Raw genomic sequence first — 16,224 nt, 5'->3', positions numbered from 1 at the left:
CAAATAATTTGCATGTATACTTAATTATAGTGGGGTTTATATGTACCCAGAAAGCCTCTCTGCTTGGATATATGTTTAAGGAATTATTTCTCTGAAGAAAATAAGGAATCATCTCTACTTATTAGGAATTGAGTCATGCAGTTATGGAGACTGGCAAGACCCCAAATCTGAAGGGTGAATCACAAATCTGAGGAGTCAAGAGAGACAGTTTAGTTCATAATAGCTAGGTTCAAGTTTGAAGGCCTGAGAAGTAGGAGAGCTGAGGGTATAGCTCTAATCTAACAGTTGGCAGGTTTAAGAGGAAGGAAGAGCCAGTATTTTAGATTGAGCCCAAATGCAGAAAAAAGAAACCAGTTTGTTTCCCAATTTGAAGGCATTTTCTCCTACTGTGGGGAGAGTCAAGTCTTTTGTTTTATGAAGGCCCTCGAGGGATTGGATAGAACCGGCCTTCATTAGGGAGAACTATCTGTTTCCCTTAGTCTATAGGTTTAAATGTTAACCTTGTCTAAAAAATCCTCACATAAATGCCAACATTTGACTAAATGTTTAACACCTTTTCAGCTTTGACAGTATGTGATAGAAGGTTTAGAGTTTTAGTGAAGAAAAGGATGAAAAGGTATTTTTGTTGGCCTTTCGGGTTTTTACCCCCCAATTCTACTACAAATAAGGAATCGGATCATCTCTCTAATTTGCATAAACAGTTGTTAGTCAATATGACTAACAAGAAAAACTAGAGGAGAAAACGTTTACTTGGGCTCATGGTTTTAGAGACTCGGTCTGTGACCAGCCGACTCCACTGCCCTGGGCAGAAGAAAGCTGCTCAGCTCATGGCAGTTTGGAAGCAGAGGGGTGGGGAGCCACAAATAGGATATAACCCCCAAGAGCATACCAATGACCTACTTCCTCTAGCCTACAGTTGCCACCCAGAAGTCCCTTCAAATTCAAGTTGATTAATCCGATGATTAGGTTACAGCTTCCATAGCATAATTGGAATTCCATCATCTCATCTGTGAACATTGCTGTATTTGGAGTCATGTTTCCAACACATGAGCTTATTAGGACAGGTCATATTCCAAGTGACAGCAATTTTATTTCAGTTTCAAATCTTCCTGTCATATCTAAATAACCTATTGCATTAAATTAATATTTTCATTAAATGTATTCAGTTTCCTTTAAAATTTTCTCCTCCTCCTAATTATAAGACATTTTTTCTGTAGGCCACCATTTATACTTCCTCAAGGGAAGAATCTTCAATCCTGCAGCTCTCATCAACCTTCTACTTATTTTTCCCCTTCTTGCCAACATCCAGCCAAAGGCAAGCCTTAGGTTGGAATAAAAGAGAAGTCTTATGTTTAAAGAAGATTGGTGTATCGATTAATAACAATTGGATGACTTCAATCTCTAATGTGATGGTAGGATTCATTTAAGAATAATTCGACCCCACCAAAGTCAAAGTTTTTACTTTAAACTGAAATCTCAGGCAGAGGAAATTTTCCTTCACTAAATGCTTTCTCGGGAAAAACAAACAAAACAAAAAACAAACAAGAGAATTAGCATTTTTCTCACTTCCATAATTGTTAACTACATATATTATCAATATTTAAACCTCACAATAACTCTATGATCAGTGTCTTCATCCTAATTTCATAGGTGACTGAGGCCCTGAGAGAGAGGGAATTTTTCAGAGTCACATGGCTAGTAATCTATGGAACCAAGATTTGACTCCAGGTCCATTACACTCCAACTGAAGGCCAGTGGTCTTTCCACTGTGCTGTGCCTGCTTGACAGAAGTCCAGGGTTATATGTTGTATTTCTAAGGTCCAAAGGGCCTAACAAAGTTTAGCATCCAATTCATTAAAATGTGTCTTTTTCCATCTTTCAAAATTTGCCTTTGTTCTTCCTAAGGCTCAGTAGAAGTGAGCAAAATAATAGATTACCTGCGACAAACAGCTAGCCAAGATTCTGAAGACACTAGCCTTGAAGAGTTGTGGAACATGCTTGATCCTGAAAGGAGAGACCCACATGTGGATCTGGAAACCTTCCAAACCATCGTGAAAGAATGGATGGCTTTCAGTGCAAACAAATGGTAATCAGAGTCCCAGCAGAGTGTGTTTAAAGATTCTGTTTTAACAATCCATTATAATTGGTGGCTAATCATTGTTTTATGTGTCAATGGAAATACTATAATCCAATGCTGAAAGACTTTATTTAAGCTGATGGTTTGGTCCCATCACCAGGATTCAGTACATTTGTGCCAAAGTCTGATGATTTGTGTTCTAGCAAATTTCCAGGTAAAATTGCTGCTGCTTCTGGGATGGGCAGCCTTTGAGGACCATTGTCCTAATATGCTAATTCTGATAATGTTCCTTTTTGTGATTGATGGGAAGCACATAATACATTCTCACTAAGAATTGAGCTGGCATGGAAGCCAAGTGAATTATTGATATCATCAAATCTCCAGGACATGCAAGAGTGAATTCTTTTAGGGCAGTAGGGCTATAGATGCAGGAAGGCTAAAGGGAAAAGGAAAGGACTGTGGGTAGGAGAAAAAGATGAACAAAAGAGAATGGTGTCCATGACTAAGATGCGTTGGCAGATACTAGAGAAGTGCATTTCCTTTTTCAGGAAGCCAAGCTGCTGTGCCTGCTAGCCACCAATCTCCAGCTGATACATATGAGGGATGTGCTTTAACCAAAACAAACGAAAGAACCCTTCAAAACCAAAAAGTAGCAATACTTGCTAGATTTCTGGCACAGAAATCTAAGGATAGATAACTTAACGGAATCATCTAAGGATAGATGACTTAGGTCATCTTTCCTTAAGATGGATGATTTCCTTAAGAAAATATAGCTAGAATGTTGTATGCCATACATAGATTAATAATAACCAATATAAGTATACAAAAATATATAATTTTGCCCATCAATTTAACAGATTTAAAAGAATGACTTTGTTTCATGGTGTGGGTAGGTAGAATAAACCCTCTCATACATTATTGGGAGAAGTGCAAGTTGGAACAGTTTTTTAAAAAGCATTTGAAAAGTTGTATATCAAACTTTTAAAGTATGCAATCTCTGTGAGTTGGTAATGAAATGTGATGAAATATATAACCAAATGCTGTAATACATGTTTACAAGTTGTTTATGATAATGATAAATAGAATCAACCTAAATATTTAAAAATTGAGTAGTAGATAAATATATTAAAGTTCCATACACTGAAATCCTAAATAATTATTCAAAATTATAGTTTGATTAATATTTGTCAAGAGAAATAGCCATATGGATCTATTTCAAATAATAGGATATAGATCTGTATATGTAGTATAATTGCATTTTTCTTAAATAAAAATATTCACAGAAAATGATGGGGAGAATATTAAGAAATGATTATTTCTGCATTAACTTTAAGTTTTTCTTAAGAATTTTTTAATGTTTCTAAAATACGTAGGTTTGATTATATGATGAAAATATCAGTAACTTTGTATAAAACAGATGATGGAAAAGTAAAAACTCTTATAACCAATTTTAAAAGAAAGAAAACCATGGAGGGTATTAATACAAAATATAGGAGTGGAAATTCATAAATGATGATGGCTGTGCACATGGGAATAGTTAGCTATGTTTTGCTTATTATTCTATCAGACATCTCACCTGAAAAATAAGGAAATGTAAGTACAAATTTAGAAAATGTTGTGGCTTCTTCAGAGATAGAGGTGAAAGATCTGGTGCTTAGAAAGATTTAGTAATAAACCATAAGGCTTCTTTGAAAGGAAATGTTTGAAAATTTGATGTTTATTGGGATGGGGGTTAGAGCTAGAGCTTATGTACTAGACAGAGGGCTTGGGTAGAGGGTTCCCCAGTTTTCAAGAACAATGTTTGAAATACTCTAAGTGTAGGGTCTACCTGATTCTGTGATAAAGAGTCTAAATGACAGCACCAAAGTACTACTTGTCCATGCTTTTCCTGCTGAATCTATTAAGGCCCATGAGCTTGCTGTCCCCACCAGTCTCCATTTATCACTTCAGGCTTTGCCAACATCCTCCTTCATCAACACCCTCATTCCCGAACCATATGCTGCTGCTGTCACCTGCCTATGTCTGTGTGCATGGTGTTTTTTATTTTTCCACATCTGATTAAAAGTTTATGGATGTTGGAGGCAATGCCTTCTGCTTCTTTTCTATCACCCTGACACAATATTGGGCACTAAGTAATTGAATGAATAGATGATTTTAAAACATAGGAAAAAATAGCTGCTTAGGAAGGTACGGAGCACATCCTTAAAAAAAAAAACAAAACTTTGGTCTGACAAAGGATCCTAGCTCACTGGTTTTGTGTTTTGGATACAGGGGAGAAGTGAAAAGCAGATTGAGTAGCATCATGGATGACTCTGTTTTTGAACAACAGGGCAGCACAAAATCAGGTGAGCGAGTAGTATGGGTGTGTTTCTTCAGGATCATTCTGCTACTTTCTTGTGGTTTGGAGAAAATGGACTTTTTGTTAACCCTCTTGTATGTTTCAGTTAAGACGACCAGTGATACAATAGATTCCACACCTGGAAGCTTTGAGGCTCTGGGTGGAGACTTGTCTAATGGAGTTTTGTAAGTGTTCTTATGATGCCTTTTCAAGTGCCTCAACTTTACTTATTTTCTTGTTAATTTATAGATCCACATTCTTACTTAAAGTCACTCAACTCTTATTTTTTTCAGTAGAGCTAACATAATTGACTTAAAAAATTTTAAACTATGCTATACCATCTTCTTTAGAACCAATTTCACTAGGAACATGAATTCTTGTAAGATTAGTAATCTAGAGTTACCATTTGCCCACTCACGAAACCCTACTCCATTAACTTCATATGTTTGCCATAAAAAACAAGTCCCATTTCAAGCATGGTAATGATATTAACCTCAAGATCTTTGGGGGATTATTTTTAAGCATTTCTTTAATAGAACATTTTAGACATGAGTGGGCAATTTTCTTTTCCACTGAATATGTGAAACACCACTTTATACATTGAAGAGGTGTTTCTGTCTCTCCCTTATTTTATCCAGCAACAATGTGGAGTAGGAACCATTTGTCCAACCTAAGAACTGAGAAAAGATGATAGCAAAGAGAAAGAGGAGGCCTGACATTCCATGAAACATGCAGTCCAGAGTTTCTAGGTTTAGGAGCTGATGTTGGGGGCAAGAGTCAAACATATATTAATGAGCTATACGAAATAATAGGAAAGACAAGTACTACGTTGTGGTTACAGGCCACATGTAAGATCTAGGAGTTGTTTCCTAGTTAAAGGCCTGCTGAAACCTGCTGAGATCCTTCAAATGAATATGCATTATATTTTAAAAGTTCAGGATTTTCCATATCCCATGTGGAAACAGAAAACACTTTGATGTAGAAAGAGGCAAATGCTGGCAGGGAGGTGGAAAGAAAGAAATCAAGCTGTGGAAAGTTGATTTCACAAATGGCAAATACTGAATGCCTGATAATTGTGGAAAAATCTTTGCTATTGGAGTATAGATGTTTGAGTAAATACTTATTGTATGAGTAACTACTTTTGTGATGACGGTGATGAGGGTAAAGTAGAATACTTCATAAGCACATTGAAGCCTGTTTGGGCTTAACTGTATGCCTTTTTTTCTGATTGGAAAAGAGCAGAGATGTTGAAGATTATTCTCATTAATTCTTTCACCTGCAGAGAGATGTCTGATTTCATCACCTACGTAGCAGACCTACATTTCAACAAACAGAAATTGGAAGAGGAAAATCACAGGGTTAAGTTGGCATTAGAAACCTTGGAAGAAGCTAACAACCAGTTAGCAGATGATTGCTCTGAATTGCGCCTTCAGATAAAAAGGTGGGCCACAGCGGGGCGTTGCACACTGGTGGCTTTTAGTTTTATTTTTCAAACTTTTATTGATATAAAAGTCAAGGTCCTAAAATTCATCTATTAAAAGTGTGAAATTCTGTGTTTTCAGCATATTCAGAAGATTGTGCAGTCATTACTATTATCTAATTCAAGACTATTTTCAACATTCAGAAAAGAAACCAAATGTTCATTAACAGTCACTCCTATTTACTTGCTCCTGGCCACTTCTAATCTACTTTGTGTTTTTGTCCTATTCTGGACATTTCACATAAATGGAACCTTCATTTTTGGCTTCCTTGACTTGGCATGTGCTTTCCAGATTCATTCTTCTGGTGGTGGTATCACTGTTTCATGGCTTTTCTTGGCAGAGTGTTCTTCTATATAGATATACCACATTTTTTTCCATTCTTCAGATGATGGACTTATTTATACTTTTTGGTTATTTTGACTAAGATAGCCTTGAACATCTGTGTACAGATTTTTGTGTATACGTATGTTTTCCGTTCTCTTTGGTATATGTGTAGGAGTGGAACTGCTGTGGCATGTAGTCACCTATGTTTAGCATTTCGAGAAAACACCAAACTATTTTGCATAAAAAGTATTCCATTTTACATTCCCACCAGAGATATTTGTCAGTTCATTTCTAGCAATGATGTTCTATTATTGATATCATCAGATACAGAAGACTTATGGACCAAGGATGCATTTGTCCAAACCATTCTATGGGTCAGTTATCATCTTATTCTATGCAAAGTCCCATGCTATATACCATCAGAGATTCATGGGTGATCCAGATTTAAAATGTGCCCTTGAGGTTCCTACAGCCTATAAGGATGATAAGACATGAAAACTTGTGGCTTAACTTAAGATAAAAAGGGACAAAGTACATAAGAGACATACCAGGAAAAAGTGTTCAACACTGTGACATGGGTTGGGGGTGATGCTTGATGGTCAAGAAAAAAGCAACAGATCTTATAAAGACTGTTTACAGTTTTAAGTGCTAAAGTCTTGAACAGTGAACTTCTAGGTTAACTTGGAATGACAATAAAGTACTGTAGCCATAGTTATTCTCACCCTCAAAAACTTTGGCTGGACTAGACTAGATCAGGTCAAAAGTTTTGAGGATGAGAATACCAATGTATGTGTTATGCATGTATACATGTGTACATACTCTGTGTATGTATGGACATACTTGTTTTCTCCACAATTAGCTTACTTATTATTTATTAACATATAATTCAAATTTGTTTTTTGAAAGGAAAAACCTATGCCTTGAAGGAGTGTGCCAGTCAGAGTTTTGGTTGCAAGCACTAGAAACTGTCTGCATTTAACTTGCATAGTCGAGAAACATGTTAGGAAAAGATTTGAATAACTCAGAATGAACAGGAAGACCAGAGAATCTGGTGGCAGTCAGTCATTGTTAAATTGAGCCAGGCATCACCCCTTTTCTCCTACCTCTAATCCTTTACAAACAGCTTGGTTCCTTTGGGCTTTCACTGCTTAATTTTGATATTGTGCATTGCTTATAACCAGAAATCATTCTTTAATTTTTTTCCTCCCTCATTCTTCCTTTTTACATCAATAACAAACTCGATTAATTTTATCAACTTTGTATCTAAATGATAAATACAATGCCTTTTTTAAATTTTATTTTTATTTGTTCTAATTAGTTATACATGACAGTAGAATGTATCTCTTCAATAGATTGACTTCTGCCTACTTTTGCATCTGCCATGTAATTCAAGCCAGCATTGTCTTTCACCTGGGTCACCACAACAGTCTTCTGGCTAGGTTTCCTGTTTTCTCAAAGACATGTGCCATGCTGGCAGGAATTCTCTTTGCAGATGCCAGTTTAACCACATCATGCCTCTGCTTTAAACACTTGGACGGATCCATGTTGCAATTAGGATAAAGATCTAAATTCCTTTGCCAGTTTACAAAGCCTTTCGTGATGGGGCTCTGCTACCTAGCCTCTGCTTCCCATTTTCTACCTTATACTGTAACAATATCTAACTGCCTGTAGACCCTTGATGAATTTTTACTTGTGCAAAACATACACTCTTTCACTGCCTAAGTTATCTGCCTTTTATGCGGTGCTCACAGAAATTGGATCTACCCTAGCCTTGGTTCTTATTGCATTGTATGGTAACTATAACTGTTTACCATAGTAGACTATAAACTCAGTGAATGGTACATTCACACAACGGAGTATAATTTTTCCTTCTTTAGTGTCCGTGCAACATCTGGCACAGATTTAGAGCTCAAAAATTTGCTAAATGATCAATGCAATTCCTTTTTTTAAATTTTAATTTTTATTTGTTCTAATTAGTTATACTATGACAGTAGAATGCATTTTGACACATCATAAGTAAATGCAGTGTAACTTCTCATTTGTCTGGTTGTATATGATGTGGAGTTACACGGGTCATGTAATCATATATGCACATACAGTAATAATGTCTGACTCATTCTACTATCATTCCTACCCCCATACTCCCTCCCCTCCCTTCATTCCCCTCTGTGTAATCCAAAGTACCTCTATTCTCCCCCACCCTGCTCTTATGAATTAGCATCCACATATCAGTGAAAACATTTGGCTTTGGTTCTTTGGGAATGGCTTATTTCACTTAGCATGATATTCTCCAGTTCCATCCATTTACCAGCAAATTCAATAATTTTACTCTTCTTTAAAGCTGAGTAATATTCCATTGAGTATATATACCACATTTTCTTTATCCATTCATCTGTTGAAGGTCATCTAGGTTGGTTCCATAGTTTAGCTATCAATGCAATTCCTTAGTAAGAAAAATATACCTCCCTCAGAGACAGTTTATAATCAAATGAGAGATGCAAATAGGTGATTCCATGGCATGGATTACCAACATTCCTTTAAATCTGTTTCCTGGTGGTGGTCATCTAGGTTGTTTCCAATTTTTTCTATTATGACAAATACTGCAATAGATTTCCCTGTGGAATATAGTGTGTAGAGACTTGTGGCGATTATTTGTTTGGCTGTTCACCTCCACCACAGTATGTAAGGTCTCTAAGGACAAAGACCACATATCTCTTGTCTTCCATTATAGCCCTCATACAGGGTACAACACCTGGAATGTAGTAGTATTCAGTAAATACTTGCAAAATTTGCATTAACTAATATTACATCTATTTAGGAGGAGGAAAGAACCATGTTGTTTAGCCAATGATGGGTTTCAAAGGAATTTTCTAAATCTTTAGTTTTAGGAATATATTTGTATTTCTTTTATTCCCCCTCTCCCATTATACTCTTGTTAATTTTGTTGCTTTTCCAAGGACTGAACAATCAGAAGGTGTATTTTTATTATTATTGGTATCTGATTTAAGTCTTTAGTGGTTTTTAGCTTGGGTCCAAAATTAGTTCTTGACTTTCCTTTGTGTCTTTGACAGTTATATTTGAGGTTTTGCTCTTGTCTTTCCCCCACCCCCACAGTGCCCACCAAGCTATTATGAGAACAAGTCGGTTAAAAGAAGAACTGGAGGAACTGAAAATTAGTATGAATGCTTCAGAAGAGGAGAAGGCCTTAATTTTAGCCCAGAAAAAACAATTAGTAAGTCATCAAGTACTGTGAGATTGGTACATAGTTTACATAACTAAAGTTTAAGAGGGTTTGTTTTGGGGCAAAAAAAAAAGACAATAATTTGATAAATGAATTGGTGAAAACTTAGAAAAGTTATAGGCAAGTAGGATTAAAAATTACTTTTCAATCAAGATTAAATTTTATAAGTGTTTATTATATTCATATGGGTTATAAAGATCCAGATAATCTCTAGAATGTCTCCCAAGGCTGATGGGGAGTTCATAAAACAAAATGAAGTGATGCAAAAACAAAACAAAACAAAAAACAGTTGAATTAAAAAAAAATTCTGCCAAACTTTCAGCTTTTTCTTAGTTCTCTCAGGACTTCCAGGCTAATGAGAAACTTCGTAGGTCCTTCCTTCCACTAAATAAGCACAGTCCTGAAATTTCAGAGCAAGAAATCATTCCAACCAAGCTTTAGCTCAGATACCAGAGAAATGATCATTTTTACTGAGGATTTTAGCATTGGTAATAATCTTCAAAATCCTGATAAATTCTAGCATTACTGATGATGGTGAAGGCAGCTGAAAGTCACTCACACTAATTGGTTCTTTAGATATTTGTCAAAAAGCAGTTTTTAGAGTCTGTAAGTCTTTGGGAGGCTTGGTTTCCAGCCTGGGTCAACACTTTGACCTCTCACAACATGCACTGCTTCATTTAGCTTAGCTCTGGTCCTGGTAGGAAGATGTGAGGACCAGACTCACTGGGTATTATTTCCTTTGTGACTGAGAGTCTGAGTGCCTTATAGGGAAGACTCAGTATGGGACCACTGGGGGTCTCCAAACTAGAGGCAACAAGGGGAAATGATTAAGAGCGCCCTGGGGAGTGAGACTGCCTGTGTTCAAGCCCCAACTCCGTGTGACTCTAGACAAGCCATTGAACTACTCTAAGCCTCAGGGTCCCCCTAGATACACAGAGATGACTGTCCTACCTACACTAGGACTAGGAGGGATAGATAAGCTTAACACATGTATCATAATATCCTTTTCTTCTTAGGTCTCATTAACGTTAACTACTATTGGTAAAAGTGCAGAGTCCTAGATATATAATCCTAATTCTTTGCATTCTGTAGTGTTTTGTAATTTTGACAGGAGTTTTACTATTTTACCTCATTGGTAATCATAGAAATTCTGTGGGATAGAAAAAGAAGTTGCTATATCTTCATATCTTTTAAAAATGAACTAAATTGATAAAGTCCAGGTATGTCTCGATGCCTCAGTTAATTGTGTAATAAATGGTATAAAATTGAACTCCAGTCTTCTGATGCCAAGAACATGGTGTGTGTGCTTGTGTGTTCCTATATTCTTTTATCAGTGAAATTCTAGCCTGAGATGTTTTTCTCTTGTTATAAAAGCAATTCTTGTTCATTTTATTTTTATAAACAAAGAAATGCATATTAACAAGGAATAAAATTCCACAAAGTCCTTACCTTAACCCACCCACAAGATTTACTGTTAACATTTTATAAATATCCCATCCTGGAATAGTCTTTCTTCTGATACTTCTGAATTTGAGACTGTTAATTATAGAAGTTTCTGATGTTCACATGTTGTGGTAACATTGAATCTGGGAATATCTATAGCTTCAGAGAGAAAGCTGAAACTCGTTGTGGTTTCAAGGAACAGTTTAACTAGTTGTGTTGGCAGCTATCTATCATAAAAGAATGGTGCTAATGTAGAAAGGAAAGAAGCCAGGTTGTTCCTTTTTTAGTTTTTTTATCTTTTTCTCCTTAACTACTATTCCTGTGAATTAGGGAGAAGACTAACTACTTTCAGTTCCTCAAGAAACTGCAAGCCAAGGCTTGACCCCCATATTGAAAATATTTTTAGACTGTACTCAATTGTGACATATGAATGCCACATTTAAATTTAAAGTTGATAAAGGAAAAGAGTGTTAATGCCCTTAGAGGTAAATATGTGGAACTTTCATAAAATTCTTAAATAATTCTAATTTTTCTTTTCAGGAGACAGAAAACCAGGCTCTGATTCTTAAGATTAAGATTCTACAGGAAGAGGTGTGTTGAAATCATTAAACACAGGCTTAGGTAAACATATGGAAATCATATGATCATGGGTTAACACCATGAGTTAAATAAAGAATCATGTGGCTTCAGGTCCCTCTGGGCCCAAAAGTAGGTGATGTGTCATGTTATAAGTCGAGAAAAGTAGAAGGATTTTCATGTCAGGGCAGAGGTGTCTTATTACATTTGCAAATGTCCATGGAAAAGTGGGATTTAAGAAATTCAGATTTAAGGTAGAATTAAATGAGCTCATCTTAAAAACCCAAATCAAGAAGGAAAGCATGAAGTTTTCTGAAAATATTCTATTACCTTGAATGAGGTAGAAAGATTCTTGAGTCTTACATCAAGATCTTAAATTCATTGAAAACACCACCTTGGGAAAACTGGTTTTTTTTCCTGGACTAAAAATATTTATTCCACAGTGTTGTTTTGGAGATTAAGATAATTGATATGAAGCAATTTTTTTAATCATGCATATTATATAATCTCTGGAAAAAAGTATAATTCTTTGTATTTTTAAGTAAAGAGTTAAAGCATTGAAAGAACAAAACACTAGTGAATTTCTATTTTAGAGGGAAAAGTTCCCTGTATATATCTTTTGAATATCAAGTATTATGTAAAATTTTGTTTGTTTCAGTTTTATATGAGGTTATCAAGCATTTATTAAGCCATGATGACTGGCCTAGAGAGTGAAAATACAAGTCATGCGGATATTAAACAAATTCATAATAGATTATAAAAGAATAATTAAACTGTAAAGAATCCTACATCACACTCAGAATTGTTACACCTGTGAGACCAGACATTTCTGAAACTAGTCCTTTCCAATTAACTCCTAATGTAAGAGTTTTATCTTCTTGTACCTAAATGAGTGACAACATTGAAGAATTGTTCGAAACTAGTTTAGAATTGAGGTGGAAGATTTAAACCTCTTCATCATGAGGTAGTCTTGCAAATGTTGATGTATAGTAGCATAGTCATACAAATAACCCTGCCAATCAAGATTCCTTTAGGAGGCAAAAATTTGTGACCATGTGAAGTATAATGGCAAAAATGGTTTGAATAGTGGCCCAGATTCTTTCACCATATATGTTGGGAGTCTTCTATGTGTAGGTTTCATTCAAAATGCTGAGTATGCAGACTTAGCAAAAAAGCTCATGTAGAACTTGTGTCTTTAATGGCAATGATTGCTATGGAGAAAAGAAAGGCAAACAGAATTGAGAGAAAGGGGAGTACAATTTAAATTACGTGTTCCAGAAAAGCAGCATTGCAAAATTAAGGCTTTGGTTAAAAACTGGAAAGGAGGCTTACCTGTGAAAGCATTCCAGGCAGAGGAAGCAGCACACTTTCCAGGTTCTGCAGCTGCAGCCTGCCTGCTGTTTTGGAGGGCATCAAGGTCAGTGTGTTTGGAGCAGAGTGAACGAGTGGCAAGAGATGTGGGCCGAGAGCTGCAGGTAGCCAGATGCACAGGGCCTTACGCAGGTACTGTAAGGACTCTGGTGTTTAATTTTATTACATTTTTTAAAACACAGAGATGGCAGCTATTGGAGGGTTTTGAGTAAATGAATAATATAATCTAGTTTGTTTTTAAGAAGATAATTCTCATTGCTGGGTCTATAACCTACTGTAGTGGAGCCAATAAAAAAGCCAGCAAACTAATTAGAAGCTTGAAGTGATCCAGTCAAGACTAGTGGGGGCTTTGATTGAAGCAGTAATAGTGGTGTGGGACACAATTGTTCAAATCAGGAAATGCTATATAATGCAGCCAAATATATTTATTGTATGTTCAGGAAATATGGAAACTGTCTCCTGATTATTTATAATGTCTCAGTGAAATACAAAACAAAATCATTCCCTGAGAGGAAGGTTGCTGGGGGAGGTATTGGAAGTTTTAGGAAAGGGAAGGGATAAAATAGCCTGGGGGTTGGATTTTTTTTTTTTTAATAGAGGACCATATAGTAATATCTTTAGGTTTTGCCATCTTTGGGCCTTTATGCAAATCTTACCTCTGCCTGTGTACTGTGAAAGCAGCTATAGTGAATGTGTGAACAAATGGGGATAGTTGGGCTCAAATTTACAGAGAAGTGATCATCCAGGTTTGGCCTTTGGACCATGAGAGGTGGCCATCATTTGCCAACCCTTGATTTTGGCAATGGCAGTGTGAATATACCAGGATTATATGATTTTATCACAGAAGACATGGAGGCTAAAGGTCATGAACTTGTGACCAGCCTATTGACTCATTCTTTCACCATAGTTACTGGAAAGCAGTTGACCTGGGGTGAATGGCAAGCTCTTTTAATGCTGAGACCCAAGGGGTGGGCAAGGGAACTGAGCATGTGGAAAGTAGGGATTATAATGATTGAGTGTAAAAGAATTTAAATTGGGTAAAGAGGTTCTAAGTTCATGGAAAGTTTTAAGGATAATGAAAAGGCCGTAAGATCCATGGATAGCAAGTTCCATGGGGAAGGTTTGTTAGTGCTGGAGGAGGTAATCTGGAAAGCCAAGAGGTGGTGATTGAAAAGTGAGATGCTTGCAGTCAAACATCACAAGGTCATGGTTAACTGGCAATAACAAATTTGAAGCTATGACTGTGAGAGCAAGTGGCTGAGGTAGAGTGGGGGATAGAAATGCATATATCCACGATGGTTGTGTTCAAAGGATCATGCTGTCTCTAGAGCATATCAACTTTTGTGTCTCAGTTTAAGATGGATTACAATGCTAATGGTGAAAATACCACTTGCTAAAAGTCACTGACTGTGAGATTTTTATTTTCCTTGGTGCCAAATCTAAGAATACCCTCTTCTTTTATATTAGAATATTAAGAACATGATAGATATGGATAAACTGGAAAAGAAGATTGAGGAATTATCTAAAATTGAGACAGAGCATCAAGTAAGCACTTCTCAAATACTGGTAAAAATTTTCTTCTGTCAAATCAATATTATTCTATGCCAGTGTATTTGACTCAATGACACAATAACCTGTGGTTATAATTCTGAAATTTGCACTCCTTGGAATGTCTGAATTATTTATATAAAAGGCGGTTTCTTTTTCTCATTTTTTGGTAACAGCTGTTACATAATTCATCTGCCACAAAAGTCATCCACTTGAAGTATACATATCAGTGGTTTTTAGTATATTCAGAATTGTATAACCATAAGCAAAATTAAGCTTAAAGCATTTCATCACCCCAAAATAAACCTTTTTTTTTACAGTTATTTCGGTCCTAGGCAACCACTAAATCTATTTTCTGTCTCTCTAGATTTGTCTGCTCTGGACATTTCATATATAAATGGAATCATACAATGTATGTTCTATTATGATTGGCTTCTTTCACTTAGTATAATGTTTTCAGAGTTCATCCATGTTATCAGTATTCCATATGTCAAGTACTCTATTTTTATTGTTGAATAATACTTTATTGTATGGATATACCATATTTTGTTTGTATGTTCATCAGTTGATGGACATTTGAGCCATTTCTATTTTGGTACTATTATGAAAATTTGTGTATATATTTATTGACCTATATTTTCACTTCTCTTTATTATTTACCTGGGAGTGGAATTAATGGATCATGTGGTGATTCTTTAACTTTTTTTTTTTTTTTTGTACTGGGGATTGAACTCGGGGGCATTCAACCACTGAGCAACTTCCCCAGCCTTATTTTATATTTTATTTAGAGCCAGGGTCTCACTGAGTTGCTTTAACATCTCACTTTTGCTAAGGCTGGCTTTGAATTCAACATCCTCCTGCCTCAGCCTCCTGAGCTGCTGAGATTAAGGTGTGCACCACCACAACCAGCTATGTTTAGCCTTTGTAGTAGCTGCCAGACCATTTTCCAAAGTGTCTTCACCATTATACATTTCACCAGCAGTGTATAAGGATGCACACTTCTCTGCCTTCTTGCCAACACTTGCTATTTATCTTTTTAAGTATAGTGCAATTTCTAATTTAATAGCTTCTGATTTTTAAAATCCTTAAGTCAGGGAAAATTTCAGATATTATATATTCTTAACGCAGAAAATGAGAAATAGGAAAAATTGCTCCCTGATTAAGAAACTGTACCTTACAAAAATATCTTATGTCTGTAAAGTCTGTTTAGTACATACTTTTGTTATCTACCATATATTCTTATCAGGAAATGGAAGGAACCTGTCAACAAATTCATTAATATATGTCATCATCATCTCAGTGGTTTATTTGAACATTATTTTTCATTGTTTGAAATGATATACTTATTTCTTATCTATGTGTCATTTTCAAGTTTTCTCTGTGTGTGTACATGCAGAGGCATATATTATAGCTGTTATAATTTAGACATTAAAATTAATTCTACACTAGGAACGGCTACTTTGAAATTGCAACTGTGATAAACAGTAGAAAGAGCCAAAGACATGGGTTCAGATCCTGTCTTTTCTACTTAAAAGCTTTATAATGTTAAGCAAATCGTTGACTTCCTTGTCTTAAGTTGTCACCTGTTAAATGGATATGAAATCTCTACTTATTTTACAAGTTTTGTTTTTGTTTTAATTTGGAGGATTTTGTGAAAATACTGTTAGAACTATAGCGAGAAATCCAACGTGTATAATTAGGATGGTGATGCTGCTTCTGGCTTTGCCAGTTATTTTTCCAGGCTCTTAATTTAGTTTATATGTATTTGTCAATTCCATTATATTTAGAAGTGTATGCTGGCAAGTTTGCTTTTGGTTTTAAGAAA

The 16,224-nt window shown here is 35.8% G+C and overlaps 1 protein-coding gene across 1 annotated transcript in view; it reads left to right on the top strand.

The window, feature by feature from the left end:
- Nucleotides 1-16,224, top strand: part of Irag2 (inositol 1,4,5-triphosphate receptor associated 2) — a 111,642-nt gene that overhangs the window by 28,647 nt on the left and 66,771 nt on the right. The window contains exons 3-9 of the mRNA XM_026392360.2: nucleotides 1,906-2,086; nucleotides 4,349-4,422; nucleotides 4,522-4,600; nucleotides 5,698-5,856; nucleotides 9,335-9,452; nucleotides 11,445-11,495; nucleotides 14,319-14,396. Of these exons, the coding sequence (XP_026248145.2) occupies nucleotides 1,906-2,086; nucleotides 4,349-4,422; nucleotides 4,522-4,600; nucleotides 5,698-5,856; nucleotides 9,335-9,452; nucleotides 11,445-11,495; nucleotides 14,319-14,396 (740 nt within the window). The remainder of the gene's footprint in view (nucleotides 1-1,905; nucleotides 2,087-4,348; nucleotides 4,423-4,521; nucleotides 4,601-5,697; nucleotides 5,857-9,334; nucleotides 9,453-11,444; nucleotides 11,496-14,318; nucleotides 14,397-16,224) is intronic.

The sequence above is a fragment of the Urocitellus parryii genome, chromosome 5 (genome assembly GCF_045843805.1).
Source record: "Urocitellus parryii isolate mUroPar1 chromosome 5, mUroPar1.hap1, whole genome shotgun sequence".
Taxonomy (NCBI): Eukaryota; Metazoa; Chordata; class Mammalia; order Rodentia; family Sciuridae; genus Urocitellus; species Urocitellus parryii.
Note: the sequence above shows the minus strand (reverse complement) of the source record. Positions and strands in the feature narration are given on the sequence as shown.